At 38.2% G+C, this 19516-nt stretch overlaps 1 protein-coding gene and 1 long non-coding RNA gene across 2 annotated transcripts in view; one reads left to right on the top strand and one right to left on the bottom strand.

Moving 5' to 3' along the window:
* The window catches only part of LOC138442609 (uncharacterized), a 37049-nt gene that overhangs the window by 943 nt on the left and 16590 nt on the right, over positions 1 to 19516 (top strand). The window lies entirely within an intron of this gene.
* AMBN (ameloblastin) lies at positions 849 to 17677 on the bottom strand. Its single transcript, XM_069594996.1, has 11 exons — positions 17606 to 17677; positions 11066 to 11134; positions 9034 to 9084; positions 7713 to 7760; positions 7119 to 7229; positions 5425 to 5661; positions 4362 to 4400; positions 4037 to 4096; positions 3899 to 3943; positions 3453 to 3497; positions 849 to 1611 (listed from the first exon to the last, which is right to left on the bottom strand). Exons 1-11 carry the CDS (start codon positions 17675 to 17677, stop codon positions 1063 to 1065), a joined length of 1326 nt encoding a protein of 441 aa, XP_069451097.1. The 3' UTR covers positions 849 to 1062.

The following is a 19516-nucleotide window of genomic DNA, read 5'->3' as shown; positions in this document are numbered from 1 at the left end:
GATAATACATGTAAAGTACTCAAGTTTGGCCCTGAGTGGCTGTTTTTGTTATTGTGTCTGTGTGTGTGTTAGTCGCTCAGTTGTGTCCATTTCTTTGTGATCCCATGGACTGTAGTCTGGCAGTCTCCTCTGTCCGTGGAATTCTCCAGGCAAGAATACTGGAGTGGATTGCCATTCCCTTCTCCAGGGAATCTTCCCCACCCAGGAATTGATCCTGGGTCTCCGTCATTGCAGGCAGATTTTTTACCATCTGAGCCACCAGATTTTTGTTATTACTGTGGTTGTTTGTCTACTTGTCAATCACCCCTGTTGAAAGCTCAGAGGCAGGGGCTGTCTGTGTCCCTGTTCTCTAGCACAGTGCTGAGGACATCAGTAGATACTCAAACTTGCCAGGAAAGGAAAACAAGTTGAATAAAATGAGTTAAAGAGTAGCAAAGGCAGGGCATGAGTATGCTTCTCTTAACCATTTAAATATATGTAAATAATAAATAATTCCTGATATTTTCAGTGAGAAAAATTCTTTATTTAAAATAGGCTAGATGTTTTTACTAGATTAAATAAAATACTCTACAAATGAGAATTTTAAATCCAGTAAACCAAACCCAGTAATACCAGTCAGGGATTGTCGACCAGTCCCCGTTTAATAACGTTTGAATGAAATAACTTATAATTCTAAGAATATGTGCCTTTGCTTAAAGAAAAATTTCCGAAGTACTGTCACATTTCCTGGATATAACAGTGTCATGCTAGCGGGAGAAATTCTGTAATGCCAAGATAGCTAAGAAACAGTGATTTTCAAATGAAGAGACCCTTTGACTTGCTCTGATGTTATTAATAGTATTTCTAAATCACAGAGACAGGCGGCACATTTTATTTCAATAAGAGAATGAAAGCAAGAAGGGGACCTACACTATTTCTAGCCACTTGTGTTTATTAATATGTGCTTAGCACTTTTAATGCCTTTGCTGCAGAAGGGTAATAAGTGTTTTCGCAAACAGATATGCTATGGGGACAAAGCTGGGGAGCTTGTGCATACAGAAAGTAGCCGATATCTCCAGACTCTCAGGGCTCTTGGAAATGCCACGCATCATGCTTGATTTGGGGCTGCTGGGCCTTGTTTCTTGGCATCAATGGGTGCTGAGTGTCAGGGGTTGCTGTGGAGTCCATGGTCGTTTCTTCCTGGAGACCCAGAGTTGTGGTCTCATCAGCACCGTAGGTCTCATAAACCTCAGCTAATCCAGGGGTCATCAGTGGGTCGGCAGCTGCTGGGGTGACTCCCCTAAGGAATCCCCTGCTGCGCCCTGCAGGGCCCCTTGCCAGGTTGGGAATATTGCCCTCAGGATTAGCAAGAAGCCCTCCGAGGGCACCAGGTGCTAGCTCTGAAAGGAGAGCTGGGCTTTCCGGATCGGCTAGGTGGGCCTCCGGCACGGGGGAGTCTTGTGCACCTCCTTCTCCCTTCTCTGGGCCTTTGGTTGCAGCGACTGGGGAGTCAAACTCCAGAGTAAAGTCCCCAGCCATGTCTGGGTTCTGGGGCATCCCTCCAAGGCTGGGCCTCATGCCTCCAAATCCTGGGAATATGGCTCCATAGGCCACGGGGCCTCCTCTTCCTCCCTGGAAAAAACCATTTACCAAAGACACTATTGTCACATACTGTTAACTATACCATGCAATTATACCTGGTCAAATTCACAGAGAAGCCGCAAAAAAACTGATAGGGAACAGGGAATTGGCTGACAGCTTTGCATAAACACATTTCTCACTAAATTGACTTCTGCATTTTTCTGAGTGGGGCTCTCACTTCTTTGAAAGGGAGATGAAGACCCTTTGAATGTTTGCTGAAAGGAAAGAAGAGAAGCAGGGAAGTAGGGAAGAACCACGTCTACAGGCAAAAGGTAGTTTGAATTTAGTTTTAAGAAGACAATAAGCAGCTGAAATGGGCAATACCACTGTAAAACAAACATAAATCTGATCCATTCCTAAATAGGTTGAGCAGAGTTTTGGAGGACCTTATCAATATAATTTCTCAGTATCTCTCAAATTAATGAAGAGAAGCCCCATGTGGTATTTTTTCTTTAAAATTTTTTTCTTCCTTCCTTCTTTCGTTCTTCTTCCCCTCCTTCCTTCCTTCCTCTGGAAAAATGGTAACATTTCCTTCCTGTGGACAGTTAAAATTCTAGAACTGACCATGTTTCCTTTTTTTTTTTTTCCTTTGTTGCAAAACATTTCAGAACCAAAATCTTCGGCTACTTACAATGGTTGTGCATGGCCTTATAACTTACATATCTGTATTCTCATTTTGACTCATTTTAAAATTCTATCTTCAGTTTTTTTTGGTTATATTTATTGTCTTTTTTATAAGCTACAGGAAAATCTTTTAAGATTGAGGCAGAATATAAACAAGTTAAATAAAATTACAAACTGAAAATTGTCATTTGAATTTTCACCCTGTTTTGTAGAGTCAGTTGTGTTTGTTGTGTTATGTAGAGTCAGTACTTTTTCCTCTTACCTTCTCATGGCTCTCCACCCTCAGATTTTCACATCATCTCCTCCAGAGATGGTACTATGAACCCCTGGGCTGTGACCCTTATCACATTATCTGCTCTGGTATCTATTTTTCCCACTGATTAGTCTGTAAACTCCTTGAGATCAGAAACCTTATTTTATTTAACTTATCTCCAGAGGATCTTTTTACATGTCTTACTCACAGAAGGCATTCAATAATTTGAGATTTGAATTTTCTTTGAGGGATAGCATGCTAATGTATATTTATTAATTTGATATGATCTGTATTTATTAATTTGATGTGATTTGATAATGACATTTTACTTTAGTATGGTTTTGTTTTGTGTTCTAACAGATATAACATAGAAATTTCTGAGAGAAAAAGTCCAATTGTGAGTCTGTTAAAATTTTAAAGTTGTAATATGCATGGATAATGATAACAGAGTAAGAATGTACTTGACTTAAGTCATTAATGTACTTGGAATTTTACAATAATCAAATTTTAAATTTGGTTAATTTTTTTCTTTTTGATCTCTCAATTTTGAGGTCTAAATGATTTGTTATTTTGTTGAGTTTGTTGTTTTGAGGGGTTAAATGGTCTGAGAAGTAAGGGGAACTTTATGAACCGTGTGTTTCTTTTTTGGTTTGAAGCATTTGCTGTTCAATAATGATGGCTTTTCAAGAGATGTTGCTCCTGTGCTCCTGTGCATTCAAGAAATGGGGCAAAATTCTATGTGCAAGAATGCTCATCACTCAGAAACAGTTGCATGGGAAATGTGATGACTCTTTGCATGCTGCTTCAAAATCCAGCGTTTGGTTTTGGAGTGGAACAGCCTGAGTCCCATGTTGTGTATTCAGCTACATTCATGGCCAGTGCCTCTTGCAGCCAGTCATCTGTGACTGTTCTCCCTTGGCCACTGTTTTAAGAAGAGTTTGAAGACATTACTCACCCCCATTTCTTCTGAGCTCATGATGCCAAGTCTGGCAGGAGCGTTCTGTTCAAAAAGAAACGCTGAATCATATTATGAACCAGCTGACTCCTATTATCTTTGTAGATACTCAAGAAAAAAGTCAATTGGTCTTTCCTTAAACCTTAATATTAATGCTGTGTCCAGAGGTGGAGTAAAGTGGAGAGATGAATCATTATTGAATAAATGTGGCCAATTTGGATAATTCCGATAGAAAATTTATTTACCTTTTCTTTAATGCCATTGTGTGTGTGTGTGTGTGTGTGTTTGTATGCCCAGCCAGAATCATCCATATAGGAAATGTGCCTCCTTGCCATTTCGGTTGCTAACTTCGGCAGTCAGAAAACATGGGATCTGCTGTTGGAGACCTGGATTTTATAATATTATCTCCTAAGGTAACATTTAATTAAAATAGGATAAAGACTTACCAGCTGATTTGCTCCATAGGTCACATAAAATATTCCTGGGTAAAGCTAAATATAAATACAATAATCGTCACATAATCCATTCCCAAGAGAAAAGTTTTGAAATAAATTACAAACAGAGAAATGGTATAAAAAACTTACTGGAGATGGTTTATTTTGTGGCATTGGTCCCCGAGATATCAAATGGGCTATTGGAAACATCTTTAAATGGTAGAAAGAGAATAAACAATTCATATTTGCTATAACACAGCAAACCTCCCATTACAGACATTTCTAAGAGTTATATGAAATACATTTTCAGATGAATTACTAAGATAAATTTAAGTGTTTAATATTTAAGAAAACAAAGCAACCCATTATACTTCATATTTATGAATATATGGGACAATTAAAATTTTTTACTCTTCTTCCTTAAAGTATTGAGATGTATTTCCCAAGAAAGTACCTTATTGAGATTTGTACTTACCGGTGGATCTTGTAGATCAGCAAAATCCATTCCTGGCAGCTGCATTACAGATAAATATTAAAATTACTGAGCAATCAGAATAGACAAAATGAACTTAAAGGGTTCTGATCCTTTTTACAATTACATAAATAAACAATCTAAAATGAATTTCCATGTTTTTAGTTTCATTTCAGCTTGGAGGATACAACCTACAAGATTACAATTGCCCCTTCCTGACACGACTCAAGTGCACAGTAGGGGGATGTATCATGTCTCACAAATTTGTTTGGTCTTGCAGCATAGAAAGTAATGAATTTTGGGATCAGAGCCTGTCAGGTTGGTTTGAATCCTGGCCCTGTCACTTAATTTTTGTGTGATACTGGGAACATTTTATAACCTCTCCGTATCTGTTCTTTTTCTCTTAAAAAAAAAGATGATTATGTTTATCTTTATAGGATAGGAGTCAGGATGATATTGGAGAATGTTAAGTGCCTGCCACATACTAGTTACATGGTAACTTCCTTTTCTGTCCATTGCTTTTTTCTCTAGTTTATCACACAGTACTTTTGCTTGATTGTCTTCTCTACCACCAGAAAGGAGTATCTCACCCCACGAGACAGGGAAGCCTGGTGTGCCACAGTTCATGGGGTTGCAAAGAGTCAGATACAACTTAACGACTACAAACAGCAGCTACCAGACAGAGAAATGGTAATGCACCAATACTGCTTGCAATGCTGAGAGATCAATCACTGTTCTCAGTCTTCTAGCACTGAAAAAGAGCTTGATGATAGGAAGCCTGGACTTCTCTGGACTATCTTATTTTCAGTGAAAGCTTTCACTTTTGCAACTAAGAGACCAGTCTTATAGAACAGGATCTTTTAGAATCCATACTCCCCATCTCAGATGGCAGAGGGCAGGAGTGGATATCTGTGTTCTACTCCCAAATATGTCAATTGCTCAGACACATATTTGTATTTTCGTGCATTATACCCAAAGCTCTGGTTATTTAAATGTGCTCTGCAAATCGGTTTTCGTTCACTAAGTTAATGGATGATCCTGACAGGACTTCAGAGAAAGGAGGTACCTCGGTCGTTGGTGGCTTTTCTGATGGCGCCACCTGCTGTTCAACCATCGGCCCCTCTGCTTGCTGCAAGGGCGGATGTCCCTGGTAAATCGGAGGCTGAGGTACGCCCTTCTGGACTGCGTTCTGCATGGAGGTGACAACGGTGGGCTGGAGGAAAGGTTTCTGTCCTGGCTGTTGAGGCTGCAGGGATGGCTGCGATGGGAGAGGTGGGGGATGCACAGGCAAAGAATATTCATACTGCAGAGAAATTTGAAAGGAGCGTCAGGAAGTGATGGCTCACTGAACTGTGGGGTCTAGAATTTCTAAAGCGAAAGGTCTTGGGGAACTTTGAACTTGCGAGAGAGTCTATGGGACTTGCCTTGAAGTTGTGTTACATAGAGAGCATCTATTTGCTTAAAAGCAATGCTATTTGGGTAAGACTGGTAGGTGTCTACCTCCCTTGCTTCCACTGGGACTGACTACCACTGCTCACGTGGATGGGAAGCTATATGAACTTCTGGGTAGAACAAGCTATTTCCTCCTCTGGGTTCCTCCAACTGCCTCTGTGTATTTCTGTGTTACCATCTTCTCAGTGGATTACAATGATTTATGTCATGTCTTTATTCCTTCTTCAACTAATACAGAATACACTGTCTTATTTATCTTCATAGCCCCAGGACTTAACTAGCTTCTAAGTTCCTGGCGCATGATAGATGATATATACATATTTTTTTTTTTGAAAGAGAAAGGACAACCAAATAAAATATCAACTGAATTCTGGCATCATGAATTCAATTTGGAAATAATCATATGGAGAAAGAATCACCCTTAACGTAATTTACTGTCCCACTAAATGTAGCTTTGTCAGTAATGCTGTTTGTTGTCGAAAATCATCTGAAATCAAAGCTTCCTGTTCAAGTAACCATGCTTGGTTGCTCCTCTTTGAAATGACCTATTGTGAATAGCTCCCTATGACTTTTAAATTGGTTGCAGCCACTTCAAAGTGGCTTAGAAGTTTCACCACAATGTGAACTCTGATTTACCTCTTCAAGCATTTCCCATCTCTAAACTCCCGGCTTTCATTAGTATTTATACTTCATTCATTAGTTATACCTCACAACTCAGCACCTTGTAATGTGTTGTTTTGTCTTTTCCCCTAATCTGATGTGAAATTTCATAAACTTTAGAGCCATTCTTAAATGACTTCACTTTCACTCCCAATCTATGGAGTGAAAGCCAACCTATCATTTGGCTTATGTATTTATTAGGCACCAAATAAATAATAATTAGCTGATTAATATATTAATTGCTACAGGGCTCATGGTGTTTTAACTAGGACTTTGGCATCATTTTAAATATGTCTTTTAGTATTTAGGGACTCTTGACTAAAATTAGATTTTTCTAAGATATCTCCTGCTTTTGAGTCTAGTTTATTTATTATTACTGTTCATATCTTTAACATAGGTCTCTTTTATTTTGGAAGCCATAACTTCCTATTTGAAATAGATATACAAAATGGGTTGAAATTCTGGACCATTTCATTTTAAATTTTCCTAAGTGCTAAAAACAGTTATAGATTTTGATTTATTTTACTTGGGTTTTTTTGTATTCATTACTGTTACCTGTCTGTGGTTAGTATAGGACAACTTAGAGAAAGCAAGCAGAGGAATATTTTAAAGCTTGAAGTTTCAGACACGCTGATGCAACTAACTTACCTGTTGAGTTTCATGTTCCCTTGGTCTCATCCATGGGAGAGAGGAATGTGGTGGGAGAAGACCATTCATCCACAAAGAATTAAATGATTTCCCAAAGCCAAATCTCGAATACTAAAGACATGGAGAAAAACAAAAGTATGATTACATTTCAGTGTTGTCTTGGTTTTAATTTTCTAAAAAGATCACAGAAAGTGCAGAAATAGCAAAAGTAAGAGTGATATTCATTAATGTGGATAGGTAAGTCTTCCAATAGATTTGCTTTCTATTCTGAGCCAGTCTGCAATATTTCCATAAACTTGTGTGAGATTTTGCTTTTTTAAAAGCATTCATATTTTGGGCTGTATAATAAAATTGATAATACAAAAAAGAATTTTTTTGTACTAAAGAAAATTCAACATTATTTTTATTTTTTTCCTACTATCCCATCCTAGGTCCTTATTTTGTTTTAGGTTATTTCAGTTACTCTTTGCTCTTTTAGTAGTTAGGATATTGTTTATTCACAAGCAAATTTTATGAATTACAATGCTGCTGCTAATATCACTACCACAAATACCATGAATATTTGCAATAAGAAATATTTGAAAATACGATTACCTGAGAAAGCAGGTTTAATCCCTGCAGACTTCCCAACTGTCTCATTGTCTATCAAGAAAAAGAAAACTCAGTTAGTGTTTGCCACATATGTTCCTTTTGTGTATGACACAATTGATTTTTCAACATATCATAATATTAAGACAAAGTTTGGGGTGGGTCAACTTGAATAAGATAGGAGACACAAATCATCACTGAAAAGTGGAGATGTTAAATATGATTCTGCCATTGTTGTTATTATTGCTATTAAAATAGTAAGCTTTTTATCATTAATTAAAAGAGAGATAATATCATTTAAGTGGAGGTCATATTGAAACATGGGAAAATAGCCCATTCAACTGAAATATCAGTGTAATCATGAAGACATTGTCTCATTGACTCTTTTCCTCCCATTTAATTTACTCTGCCTTTTACAAATACAGCCCAAAGAGAAATTTGGAAAAAAACACGTACACACACAAGCAAACAAACTAAAGCAAATCAAAACAAAGCAACCCTACCACTTTCCCAAGTTAAAAAAAAAAGCCCTCAAAATAATAAATATAAAAAATACTGGGGGAAATGATATCTAGATAGATGGTCAAGAATGCTGCCAATTCTAAAGTCAATTTCATTTTTTCCTGGGGAGAGGTTTAGAAGGCTTTGAGTTGAGGTTAAGCTAGAAAGTAAGAAAAAAAGTAACTCAATGAAACTAGCTTCCATGTGAAAAAAGCTCTAGCACATACAAGTATCGATTTCCTTTAGACTGTCATGATATAAATAAATTTTGTAAGACCTTGTGAAAAATTTGTAATCTCATAAACATTTTTCTATTCTTAACTGTGTATATTTTCTACTGACACCTGAAACATTTCTATTTTGCTGGGATTTTCTAAGCAGAGTATATATTAGTTATAAGAACTGAAATAAGACAGAGTCTATGCAGGAGGTAGCATCTTACAGTGTTAATGCTCATTTACAATTAAATTTTGTGAGATAAACTTTCCTCATGGGAACTTTATCATACACTGTAATGAGAACGAACTAGGTATAAATCATTTGTGAATTCAGAACAGTGTTTTAATAAATGTATTAAGTATTAAATATTAGTATTGCTTTGATTTGCATACAGATGGTGTTCTAAAGACCGAAACACCTGAAAATTTAAAACTGCAGTAAAATTATAAGGTGAGGCTCTAATAAATGTCATAAACTTCTCTAGAACTTCACAGGAGGACAACCACTGACTTCTGGCTCAGAAAACTGAGAAACAGCCCTTGTATTTCTCTCTTATCAGAAACAAACCAATGTAACGATTGTATGTAAATACTCTGACAATACATACCTCAAGGCTCAAGCTAGCCATGCCTGGTATCCCAGGTTGCTGAGGAAACGCCTAAATGGGAATAAGAATAATTGGTGTTCTCTTTCAAGAGAAACCCACCCCCCACCACTTTTTTTTAATGATGAGAAACTTTCTTACACACTTAAAATAGAAAAACACACCAGTACATAGTTTTCCTCTGTGAGCAAGAATTTCAAGAACATTTTTCTGAGCATATGTTATCCACTTTCTTACTTTTTAACACAGGGAAAATCCCACCATCTGAGTCATGGTGCTAATTTCTCCAAATAATTCAGTTTTGCAAATGGATAGAAGGAAAAGAGCTATAAATGTGTAGCAAATACTCCAAGAAGAGAAAAAAGTTAGCTGTGTAGGCAAAAAGAGTGATATGTGTGTATGTGTGTGTGTGTGTGTGTCTGGTGAGCAAATTGTTCAGAATTTTAGGGAATGTGAGAGTTTAGCCTTCTTTCCTCCTATTGGCCAGTACGAAAATAAGGTAACAGGAACATATTCAACTACAGGACAAAGAATACTTTGCTTCTGTTTATCTAAGTCATGCATTAATGAACAATATTTACATGAATGTAGATAGAGGATATCTTTCCCAGTGGGAAGTAAAAGAACATCTGATTGGGCAGGCAGTCAGTTGACAATCCTAAGCAATTTTCCTCTTTCTCAGAGTGGACCTGATTGACACAGTTGTGGACCATTATAGGTTCCAAGAGTGTCAGGGGGTTATATTGATGGTTGGTGGCTGAGGTGACCCCAGTGTCAGTATCATACGAAGGTCAGCTAAGGTGGCAGGTTTTTTTTTTTTTCATTTAAAATTCACGTTGAGGAATGGAATAGAAACTTTTTATTTGTAGAATGGAGGTTTTCATCCTAGTAGTCAGTTTTCATTGCCACCCCTCCTTTCCAAAATATTTTAAGACACCCAAAGAACTTTTGTCTCAAGAAACGTAAATATTTAGAGTTCATTTGAGGCCATTTACAAGGTTCTCAAGATAAGAGACCACATCACATTTATCTTCATGTCTCCAATTCCAGCATGTTGCTGGATTCATGGTAGGTGCTTAGTCAATGTTTCCCAGATTCATGTAGGAGCTGAATAAAGTCTTCATGTAAACTGAATCACATACTATTGATGGGAGTAGGTCAGTGCTCAAAGGATGGTATTCATATGAAATCATCTCAGTATATGAGAGAATGTGCCAGGTGCAGGACTGTGTAACACACCATTAGCTCCATTGCCATGGCATGTTTTCATTTAAGAAACTTAAGCTTTCGGTCACACAGTATCTCTCTATAAAGCAAATCTGTTGGTAATCGCTAGCTTCAAATGGAATTACTTAGCTCAGTTTTGTAACCATAGGAATTTGGCTAATATTGTTCTTTTAAAAATGAAGAAGAAAATGTACCTTACTTTTTTGGAGAAATTTCTTCTTTCTATTTCACTTTCATAATGATAGCAGGTAGTTGATAATAAATCTGTGCTGTGACATCATTGGAGACCACATACATCTTATAACTGAGTTGAATAAGACCAAACTCTGAGTTGAACAATGGGAGTTGTCTTTGGAATATTTAAAATATCTTTGTGAATAGGCAAATTACATATTTGGCTATTGCTTTTGGTTGGTAAGGCTTTTCCCTGTGGCTTAGTGGTAAACAGCCTGCGTGCAATACAGGAGATCCAGGTTCCATCCCTGGGTTGGAAAGATCCCCTGGAGAAGGGAATGGTAATCCACTGAAGTATTCTTTCCTGGAGAATTCCATGGACAAGGGAACCTTGCAGGCTATAGTCCATGGGGTTGCAAAGAATCAGATAGACTGAGAAACTAAAACTTGCATTTTTTACTTTCTTTTTGGACTGTAAAGGCTGACATCTAGGCAGCTATAACTTTTCACTCAATAGGAAGATACCACTGGATTAATCCCAATGAGCCCCTGTATGGACACTCAGCTAGGTCCTTCAGTGTTGTCTGTTGTCTGGTTATGTCTCTACTAGGGTACCCCCAGAGGACTGACTTACCGGCACTGCAGAACTCATTTTCAGGAGGCACAGGATCAGTATCACGTCCTTCATTTTGAAAAGTGGGATCTGAAACGGAGTTGGATTGGAGAATCAAATCAGATGAATTTTTATCTCAGAATGGTTTAAAGACAATATTTCCGTTAGCCAAATCTCTGCTTTTTCCAAACAACTAGATTCAAAAACAAAACAACTAAATATTGCTAAACAACAAATTTTTAGAATGAATTGATGAAGAATTTAAAAAATTTCTAAGTGCTTTTTTTTTTTTTAAACAAAGCTACCACCTAAATGAACATGTGGGAACACTTCCATGAATATTCTATAACTTCATTTCATAAAATATATTATGAATTTAAAAATCCCTTCCACTATGTGAAATGTTCATCTATAAAGTTTGAGTCACAGAATTTTATACTTTGTTTCCTTCCAGAGTAAATTTTTGAAATGCATTTTAAAATGTAATACAACCAACAGTCATTTCATAACAAACCTTTATGTGCAGGTATAAAGAGTGTACCATTCTATGTTTAGTTTATCCAGGAAACCGTGCCAAAAATTATCTTTTAAAAATAAAAATGAACTAAATATTTTAATTTCCTTTGATATTAGTATAAAATATGTCTCTAAATAGAGTTTTCCTCTTTCTAAAATGAATTATCTCTCATTTATTCTGTGAACTCAAAAGGCACTTTACATTTACACGAACAGAAATCTGACTAGGCAAAAGATTTGCTCAACTTCCTATACTTTTCCAAATTTAATACTGTCACTAATAATCACAAATAACAAAAAAGTCGAAAGATAAGTCTTTTTCCCTTAGCTGAAAGGGTATTAGGCATGTCTTCTTGGGAACATGCTAATAATGGTTCACCATAAGCTATTATTCAGCTTACGGTGACAAATGAAGATAAAACCTCTTTATAAAAGCTGCCTGGAGATAGGAGAAAAGAACTAACAGGAACACATGGAAATTATAAAATCACATTTTACCTTCAATGCTGGCATGCACTGTGCTCTCAGGGCCTTGCGATGCCAACCAAGATAGTTCTAAGAAAAGAAGATTAAAACTTTTTTCTGGACTGTGCCTGGGACTCACTCTGTATCTCTCATTCAGGGAAGACCTGAAACCTTTATTTAAAGTGCCAATCCACCAATCAAAGTAAAGCTCAATGGGAGGGAAAAAAACTGTAACAGCTCTGCTCCTGCAATTAGCCCACACCCTTTTATTTCATGCAAGGACACTGGGCCAGTGGAGTCTCATTATTTTAATTGTAACTCAACCCCTGTATTTATTCAGAGAACTCAATTGCAGGGGAGACAGTGAAGGAATAATGAACATAAACTCTGAAGACAATCATTTTGGTGAGCTAGGGGAAATATATGTAAAACAGACCATTATCTGTTTTGTGTAGGTTTTTAATCTTCAGGTAAAGCTAGTGACCCAGTGCCAGTATTCTCAAGAGTTTCACCTTCATATTTGTTGTGGTGAAAGTAAATCCTCTCCTTTCCCCTCAACATACACACACTCTAGAAGGAAACACTGAAATAACTTTCTGGGCCTGGAAGAGAGGATAAAAACATTAGATGGATAATGAATTTATTATGACTTTTTCCTCAGAGTTTCCTAGATATTTTCATATCTGAAGATGATAGACTAGAGATAGACAAACTTTTGCAAAAAAATTGCAGCTGGACCCTCTGAAATAATCACCTGAGGTGAACCTTTAGTTCCTGGTCATTGCAGGGAGAGGGACATAAATCAGGATATTCTCATGAACCAATGGAGCCCATGGGCTCCTCCATGAACTACTCTCAGTTCATTCTTCAGACAGAACCATTTTCAGGCATTTAGTATTCATCCAGGTTAGTAAGTCATATCTGTGTCACGTAAACAGCCAACATCAACATGAATGGGATTTTCTCTGTGAATAGATACGAATGTCTTGGATATGGATCAAACTTTAGCTGCTTTTGCTATTTCTCTGCCCCTCCTTGTCTTTCCAAAAGTATGATTTCAGATGTGGTAGAGATAAGCATTTAGGACTACTTTCTTGAGAAAGGATGAGTAAGCACACTCTTCAAGGAAGCAGAGATCTTGACAATTACAGGGAATGTTGAGGAAGCTGGTATTTTGGGAGAAAGATTTCTTCATACCCAAGTTAGGTCTAACTATCAAATAATGTTATCTAAGAAGCTGTGCCTGAAAAACTCCATTCGCCATTGATGAGAGATTTTAGGAGGCAAAGAAGTAAGAATCTGAATATGTTTTATAAAGAGCAGAATATTCTTGAAGTGGAATTTTTTTTTTTGGTCTCTGTTATTCCAGCTCTGGTGCTTGATCAAGTCCCTTAATCTCTCTGAGCTCCACTTTCTTCCTCTGTTGTTCAGTTGCTCAGTCATGTCCAACTCTGCAACTCCATGGACTACAGTATACCAGGCTTCCCTGTCCTTCATTATCTCCTGGAGTTTGCTCAAACTATCATCCTTTGAATCCTTTGAGCATCTCATCCTCAGTCTCCCTCTTCTCTTTTTGCCCTCAATCTTTCCCAGCATCAGAGTTTTTTCCAGTGGGTCAACTCTTTGCATCAGGTGGCCAAAGTATTGGACCTTTAGCTTCGGCATCAATCCTTCCAATGAATATTCAGGACTGATTTCCTTTAAGATTGACTGGTTTGATCTCCTTGGGACCTCCAAGGGATCTCAAGAGTCTTCTCCAGCACCACAGTTCAAAAGCATCAATTCTTTGGTGCTCGGCCTTCTTTATGGTCCACATCTCACATCTGTACACATGACTACTGTAAAAACCGTAACTTTGACCATATGAACCTTTATTGGCAAAGTGATATCTCTGCTTTGTAATATGCTGTCTAGCTTTTCTTCAAAGGAGCAAGTGTCTTTTAATTTCATAACTATAGTCATCATCTGCAGTGATTTTGGAGCCCAAAAAATATTCTGTCAGTGTTTCCATTTTTCCCCCATCTATTTGCCATGAAGTGAGATGGGAAAAAGCAAGAGAGTTCCAGAAAAAACATCTATTTCTGCTTTATTGACTATGCCAAAGCCTTTGACTGTATGGATCACAATAAACTGTGGAAAATTCTGAAAGAGATGGGAATACCAGACTACCTGACCTGCCTCTTGAGAAACCTATATGCAGGTCAGAAAGCAACAGTTGGAGCTGGACATGGAACAACAGACTGGTTCCAAATAGGAAAAGGAGTATGTCAAGGCTGTATATTGTCACCCTGCTTATTTAACTTATATGCAGGGTACATCATGAGAAACCCTGGGCTGGAAGAAGCACAGGTGGTATCAAGATTGCCAGGAGAAATATCAATAACCTCAGATATGCAGATGACACCACCCTTATGGCAGAAAGTGAAGAGGAACTAAAAAGCCTCCTGATGAAAGTGAAAGAGGAGAGTGAAAAAGTTGGCTTAAAGCTCAACATTCAGAAAATGAAGATCATGGCATCTGGGCCCCTCACTTCATGGCAAATAGATGGGGAAACAGTGGCAACAGTGTCAGACTTTATTTTGGGGGGCTCCAAAATCATGGCAGATGGTGACTGCAGCCATGAAATTAAAAGACGCTTACTCTTTGGAAGGAAAATTATGACCAACCTAGATAGCATATTCAAAAGCAGAGACATTACTTTGCCAACAAAGGCCCGTCTAGTCAAAGCTATGGTTTTTCCAGTAGTCATGTATGGATGTGAGAGTTGGACTGTAAAGAAAGCTGTGCGCTGAAGAATTGATGCTTCTGAACTGTGGTGTTGGAGAAGACTCTTTGGAGTACCTTGGACTGTAAGGAGATTCAACCAGTCCATTCTAAAGGAGATCGGTCCTAGGTGTTCTTTGGAAGGAATGATGCTAAAGCTGAAACTCCAATACTGTGGCCACCTCATGCGAAGAGTTGACTCATTGGAAAAGATTCTGATGCTGAGAGGGATTGGGGGCAGGAGGAGAAGGGGACAACAGAGGATGAGATGGCTGGATGGTATCACCGACTCGATGGATGTGAATCTGAGTGAGCTCCGGGAGTTAGTGATGGACAGGGAGGCCTGGCGTGCTGCAGTTCATGGGGTCGCAAACAGCTGGGCATGACTGAGTGACTGAACTGAACTGAATGGAACTGAACTGAAAAAAACTAAGATCGTGGCATCTGGTCAACTGATGGGACCAGATGCCACGATCTTAGTTTTTTTGAATGTTGAGTTTTAAGCCAGCTTTTTCACTTTACTCTTTCACCCGCATCAAGAGGCTTTTAGTTCCCCTTTGCTTTTTTCCTTTCTAATGTAGGGATAATATTTATTACCTGCCATAGGCTTAGTTCAAAGATTTGGCAATATGATCAAAATATGGCAGCTGTCTGGGCTTCCCTGATGGCTCAGTTGATAAAGAATCTGTCTGCAATGCAGGAGACTCTGGTTCAATTCCTGGGTCAGGAAGATCCTCTCAAGAAGGGCACTCCAGTATTCTTGGGCTTCCCTTGTGGCTCAGCTGGTAAAGAATCCACCCGCACTGAGGGAGACCTGGGTTCAGTCCCTGGGTTGGGAAGATCTCCTGGAGAAGGGAAAGGCTACCCACCCCAGTATTCTGGCCTGGAGAATTCCATGTATGTCTAGTCCATGGGGTCTCAAAGAGTTGGACACGACTGAGTGACTTTCACTTTCTTTCACAGAAGCTATAGTGGGTGCTCAATAAATGGGTTGATTGTCCTTCATATGGAAGAAACTACAATGAAACATAGGACCATGAAGATATAGTGTGTGTGTGTGTGTGTGTGTGTGTGTGTGTGTGTGTGTGTGTGTGTGTTAGAGGTGGAGTAGTATTGGCAGTTAGGTCCATGAGCTCCAAGGATGTAGAGAAGGGACCTGATGGAAGGCCTTTCTTTTGTATGGAAGTCGATGCTAAATCTATGGGATTAAGCTTCCTAGTTGACAGCTAAACATGGAAATGGTGTCTTTTACAGTTTATGAGCATGATCATCATTTTGGTAGGACTCATATGTTCTGTCTTCCTCTTAAGCCAAATATCCAATATAGGTAATATAGGTAGTGTTGCTTTTACCTTTTTAAAAACTTCAGTCCTGGGGTTATTGTCTCCTAGATGTTTGCCTTTTAGTTTCTTTTTCCTTCAGTTTCTTGTACAGCAACATCAAGTTTATCTTCCTAAAATATTGACTTCAGCATTTCCCTGTCCCACTCGAAAACTTTTTAAGGATCCCTAAGGCTGTAATGTAAAATTCACCCTCTTTTACTAGAAAGTCAAATTAACATTTTAATTCACCTTTCCAGTCTTATCTCCCACTGTGGGTATAGTAATAATGATTGTTGTAATCAGTTGAAGTTAGTCTCATTTGTCTCTAGTACAGTTTTTTATTTTTGGCTTATGTTACTGGGAAAGTTAGTACATATAATGCTAATTCATGCTATGGAAAATGTTTTAACCACCAAACATCTGGAAATTAATGTGAATATATGAATGCATATCTGATAGTGATTATAGGTGTTAAGGAGGTTACTGCAGCTGATGGAAGCTATGTAATGTTGGGCAAGACAGTACCTATATAAAGAACAACCAGAGCCCCAACTAAAAAAACTATGTCCAAAGCCCAGCAAAAATAAAAAGCCTCAGGATAACAGAAAATCTGAGCCCCTGAGGGGACACATGCCACAGAAAAAATTATAAAGAAAAATCTAGTGAAAGAAGATCCTATGGATGATGTTATTATAGCAGCTGAGAACAGAGCTGTTTAAATCCCCTCTGTGACAATGATCATGTGACACTGGGTGAGCTACTCAACTTGAATATATTTAATATTTTCATATAATAATTTAATTTGTGAAATATGGTCTAGCATAGAACAGCATGAATTTATTTTAATTTGAATAGAATACTGAAACAAAATATAGTGCTCAGTGTGTGTGCTTGCTCAGTTGTGTCCAACTCTGTGACCCCGTAGATGGTAATACGTTAGGCTCCTCTATCTATGGAATTTTCCAGGCAAGAATACTAGAGTGGGCTGTCATTTCCTACTCCAGGGGATCTTCCCAACCTAGGGATCTAGAGATCGAACACACATCTATTGTATCTCCTGAACTGGCAGGCAGATTTTTCACCACTGTGCCACGTGGGAAGCCCCTTTAGTGCTCAGCACACCATCTGATGAAGGAAATGTTCAATGATCATAAGTCCTTCTTGAAGTAAAGAAACATATATGCTGAAAATATGCTTCATATTGAACTCTGGGCCTTGGCTGTGGTTATTCCAGTCACCAGTGGAAACTGTAGCAACTAATTAAAATGTATAGAAATGATTTTGTGTGAGCATTCCATATGACAAAATATGGAATTTGATTTTTGCTTTGTTTTGACACATTGTCCTTTCAACTGTCTATTCCAACCAGAATTGTTTAGTCACTGTCTTCTGCCATGGTTTTTGTCTTCCTGGGTTTTGAGTGAAACTTTCTCTCTGCTTAGACTCTTTTCTTACCTCTTCACAACTTGTTTTTAAAGTTCTACTCAATTTTTACCTCTTCAGTGACTCCAACATTCCATTCCTCTGTGATAGTCCCTTCTCTGAATTCTAAACAATTGTCAGTCATTTGTCAGTAGTTCATATACTACATGGTGACTGTTTGTCATAGATCCTTCACATTTTACTTTGCAAATGGTCCTCTAAATTCTGGGATATGGTTTTCATGTCTTTCAACCATAAAAACATTCCTGTGAGAATAGAAATCACTCATTCTACTATGTTGCATCTTTTGGTTCTATGAACATCTTGAAAGTGAAAGTTAAAAGTCCCTCAGTCATGTCTGACTCTTTGTGACCCCATGGACTATATAGTACATGGAATTTTCCAGGCCAGAATACTGGAGTGGGTAGCCTTTCTTTCTCCAGGGGATCTTCCCAACCGAGGGATTGAACCCAGGTCACCCGCATTGCAGGTGGATTCTTTACCAGCTGAGCCACAAAGGAAGCCCAAGAATACTGGAGTGGGTAGTCTATCCCTTCTGTGGATGTTCCTAACCCAGGGACCAAGCTGGGGTCTCCTGCATTGCAGGCAGATTCTTTACCAACTGAGCTATCAGGGAAGCCCCCTATGAACATCATAAGAGGCAATACTTGGAATAGTATTTACCATGGGAAGGTGTTAATTTAGTGTTTTACATGTATTAATTTATTTAATCCTTATAAGGACTTCGTGAAGAAGATACTATTCTTCCTTTTCTGTTCATGATAAAGCTGATCTATAGAGAAGTGAAGTAAATTACCTGAAGTGGCAATCAAGTAAGTGGTGGAACCAGAGTTTAAAGACACACATATCTGCTCTTATGCACTGTGCCAATGACATGGACAAATCAACCACTTCAAATACAGAGAAGTAAACGCAACATACTTGTCTGTAGGGAATTTATCAGCTATTTACTCAAAGGAGAGACAGACAGAAAAATAATGAAACTTACAACAAACCAACAATCATTTAATTAAAAAGCACATATAATATCAAAGGACAGAGTCCCGAATGGATTTACTGCTGAAATAAGAATGCTACAGAACAGTGATTCTCAATCAAGGATGGTGTTATTGCTCAGGGAGCATTTATAAATGTCAAGAGAATCGGGATATTTTTTGTTATCACAATTTGTAGCAGGGCATGGGGAAGGAAGGGTTTGCTATTTGGCATCTAGTGAGTAGAGGCCTGAGATGCTGCTACGTATCCTACAATACACAGGACAGGCCCCTCCCTGACCAAAAAAATTATCAAGCCCCAAATGTCAACAGTGGTGAGGTTGGGAACTGCTGTAGAAGATGGCTATAAAATTTTTGAGGTTGGAGAAATACTTTGAGGCTTTCAGGTCAGATGTGAAGAGAACAGATTCATGCTGAGCCTTGAAAGAAGGATAAGATTGGCAAGATGCTCAGTCAGTAGCTGGTTTATTAAGTTTATCAGGGAGAGGATCTGATGGAGTATCAGGCATTAAGCTTTAGTGAAAGGGAACAAGGGCAGAAAGTATTATGTCAAGGAAGGACAATTTTTAAAACTGATTTTGTATGTTAAAATAATAAAGCAATACTAAAAGTTTCATGGATCTTACACTGAAGTCTACTGTATATAATACTAATAGCTTATTTGTACTGGCCAGTTACCATACACTTACCATGCTCCCTTGGTGGCTTGGATATGCCTGCAGTGCAGGAGATCTGGGTTTACTCTCTGGGTTGGGAAGATCCCCTGGAGAAGGGAATGACTACCCACTCCAGTATTCTTGCCTGGAGAATTCCATGGACAGAGGAACCTGGCAGTCTATAGTCCATGGGGTTGCAAAGAGTTGGATACAACTGAGTGACTAACACACTTACTATGCCCTAGATGCTGTGCTTTATATTCCTTACCTTAAATCATTTTCATGAACACCTCATGAGATAATTACTGTTAA

The sequence above is a fragment of the Ovis canadensis genome, chromosome 6, assembly GCF_042477335.2.
Source record: "Ovis canadensis isolate MfBH-ARS-UI-01 breed Bighorn chromosome 6, ARS-UI_OviCan_v2, whole genome shotgun sequence".
NCBI lineage: Eukaryota > Metazoa > Chordata > Mammalia > Artiodactyla > Bovidae > Ovis > Ovis canadensis.
Note: the sequence above shows the minus strand (reverse complement) of the source record. Positions and strands in the feature narration are given on the sequence as shown.

Coding starts and splice junctions, on each gene's coding strand:
- AMBN (XM_069594996.1), bottom strand. CDS start 17,677: ATGACTGACAATTGTTTAGAATTCAGAGAAGGGACTATCACAGAGGAA. Junction 11,135..17,605: donor ATGTTGGAGTCACTGAAGAG/GTAAAAATTGAG, acceptor ACTCCGTTTCAG/ATCCCACTTTTCAAAATGAA. Junction 3,944..4,036: donor CACAAAATAAACCATCTCCA/GTAAGTTTTTTA, acceptor ATTTATATTTAG/CTTTACCCAGGAATATTTTA.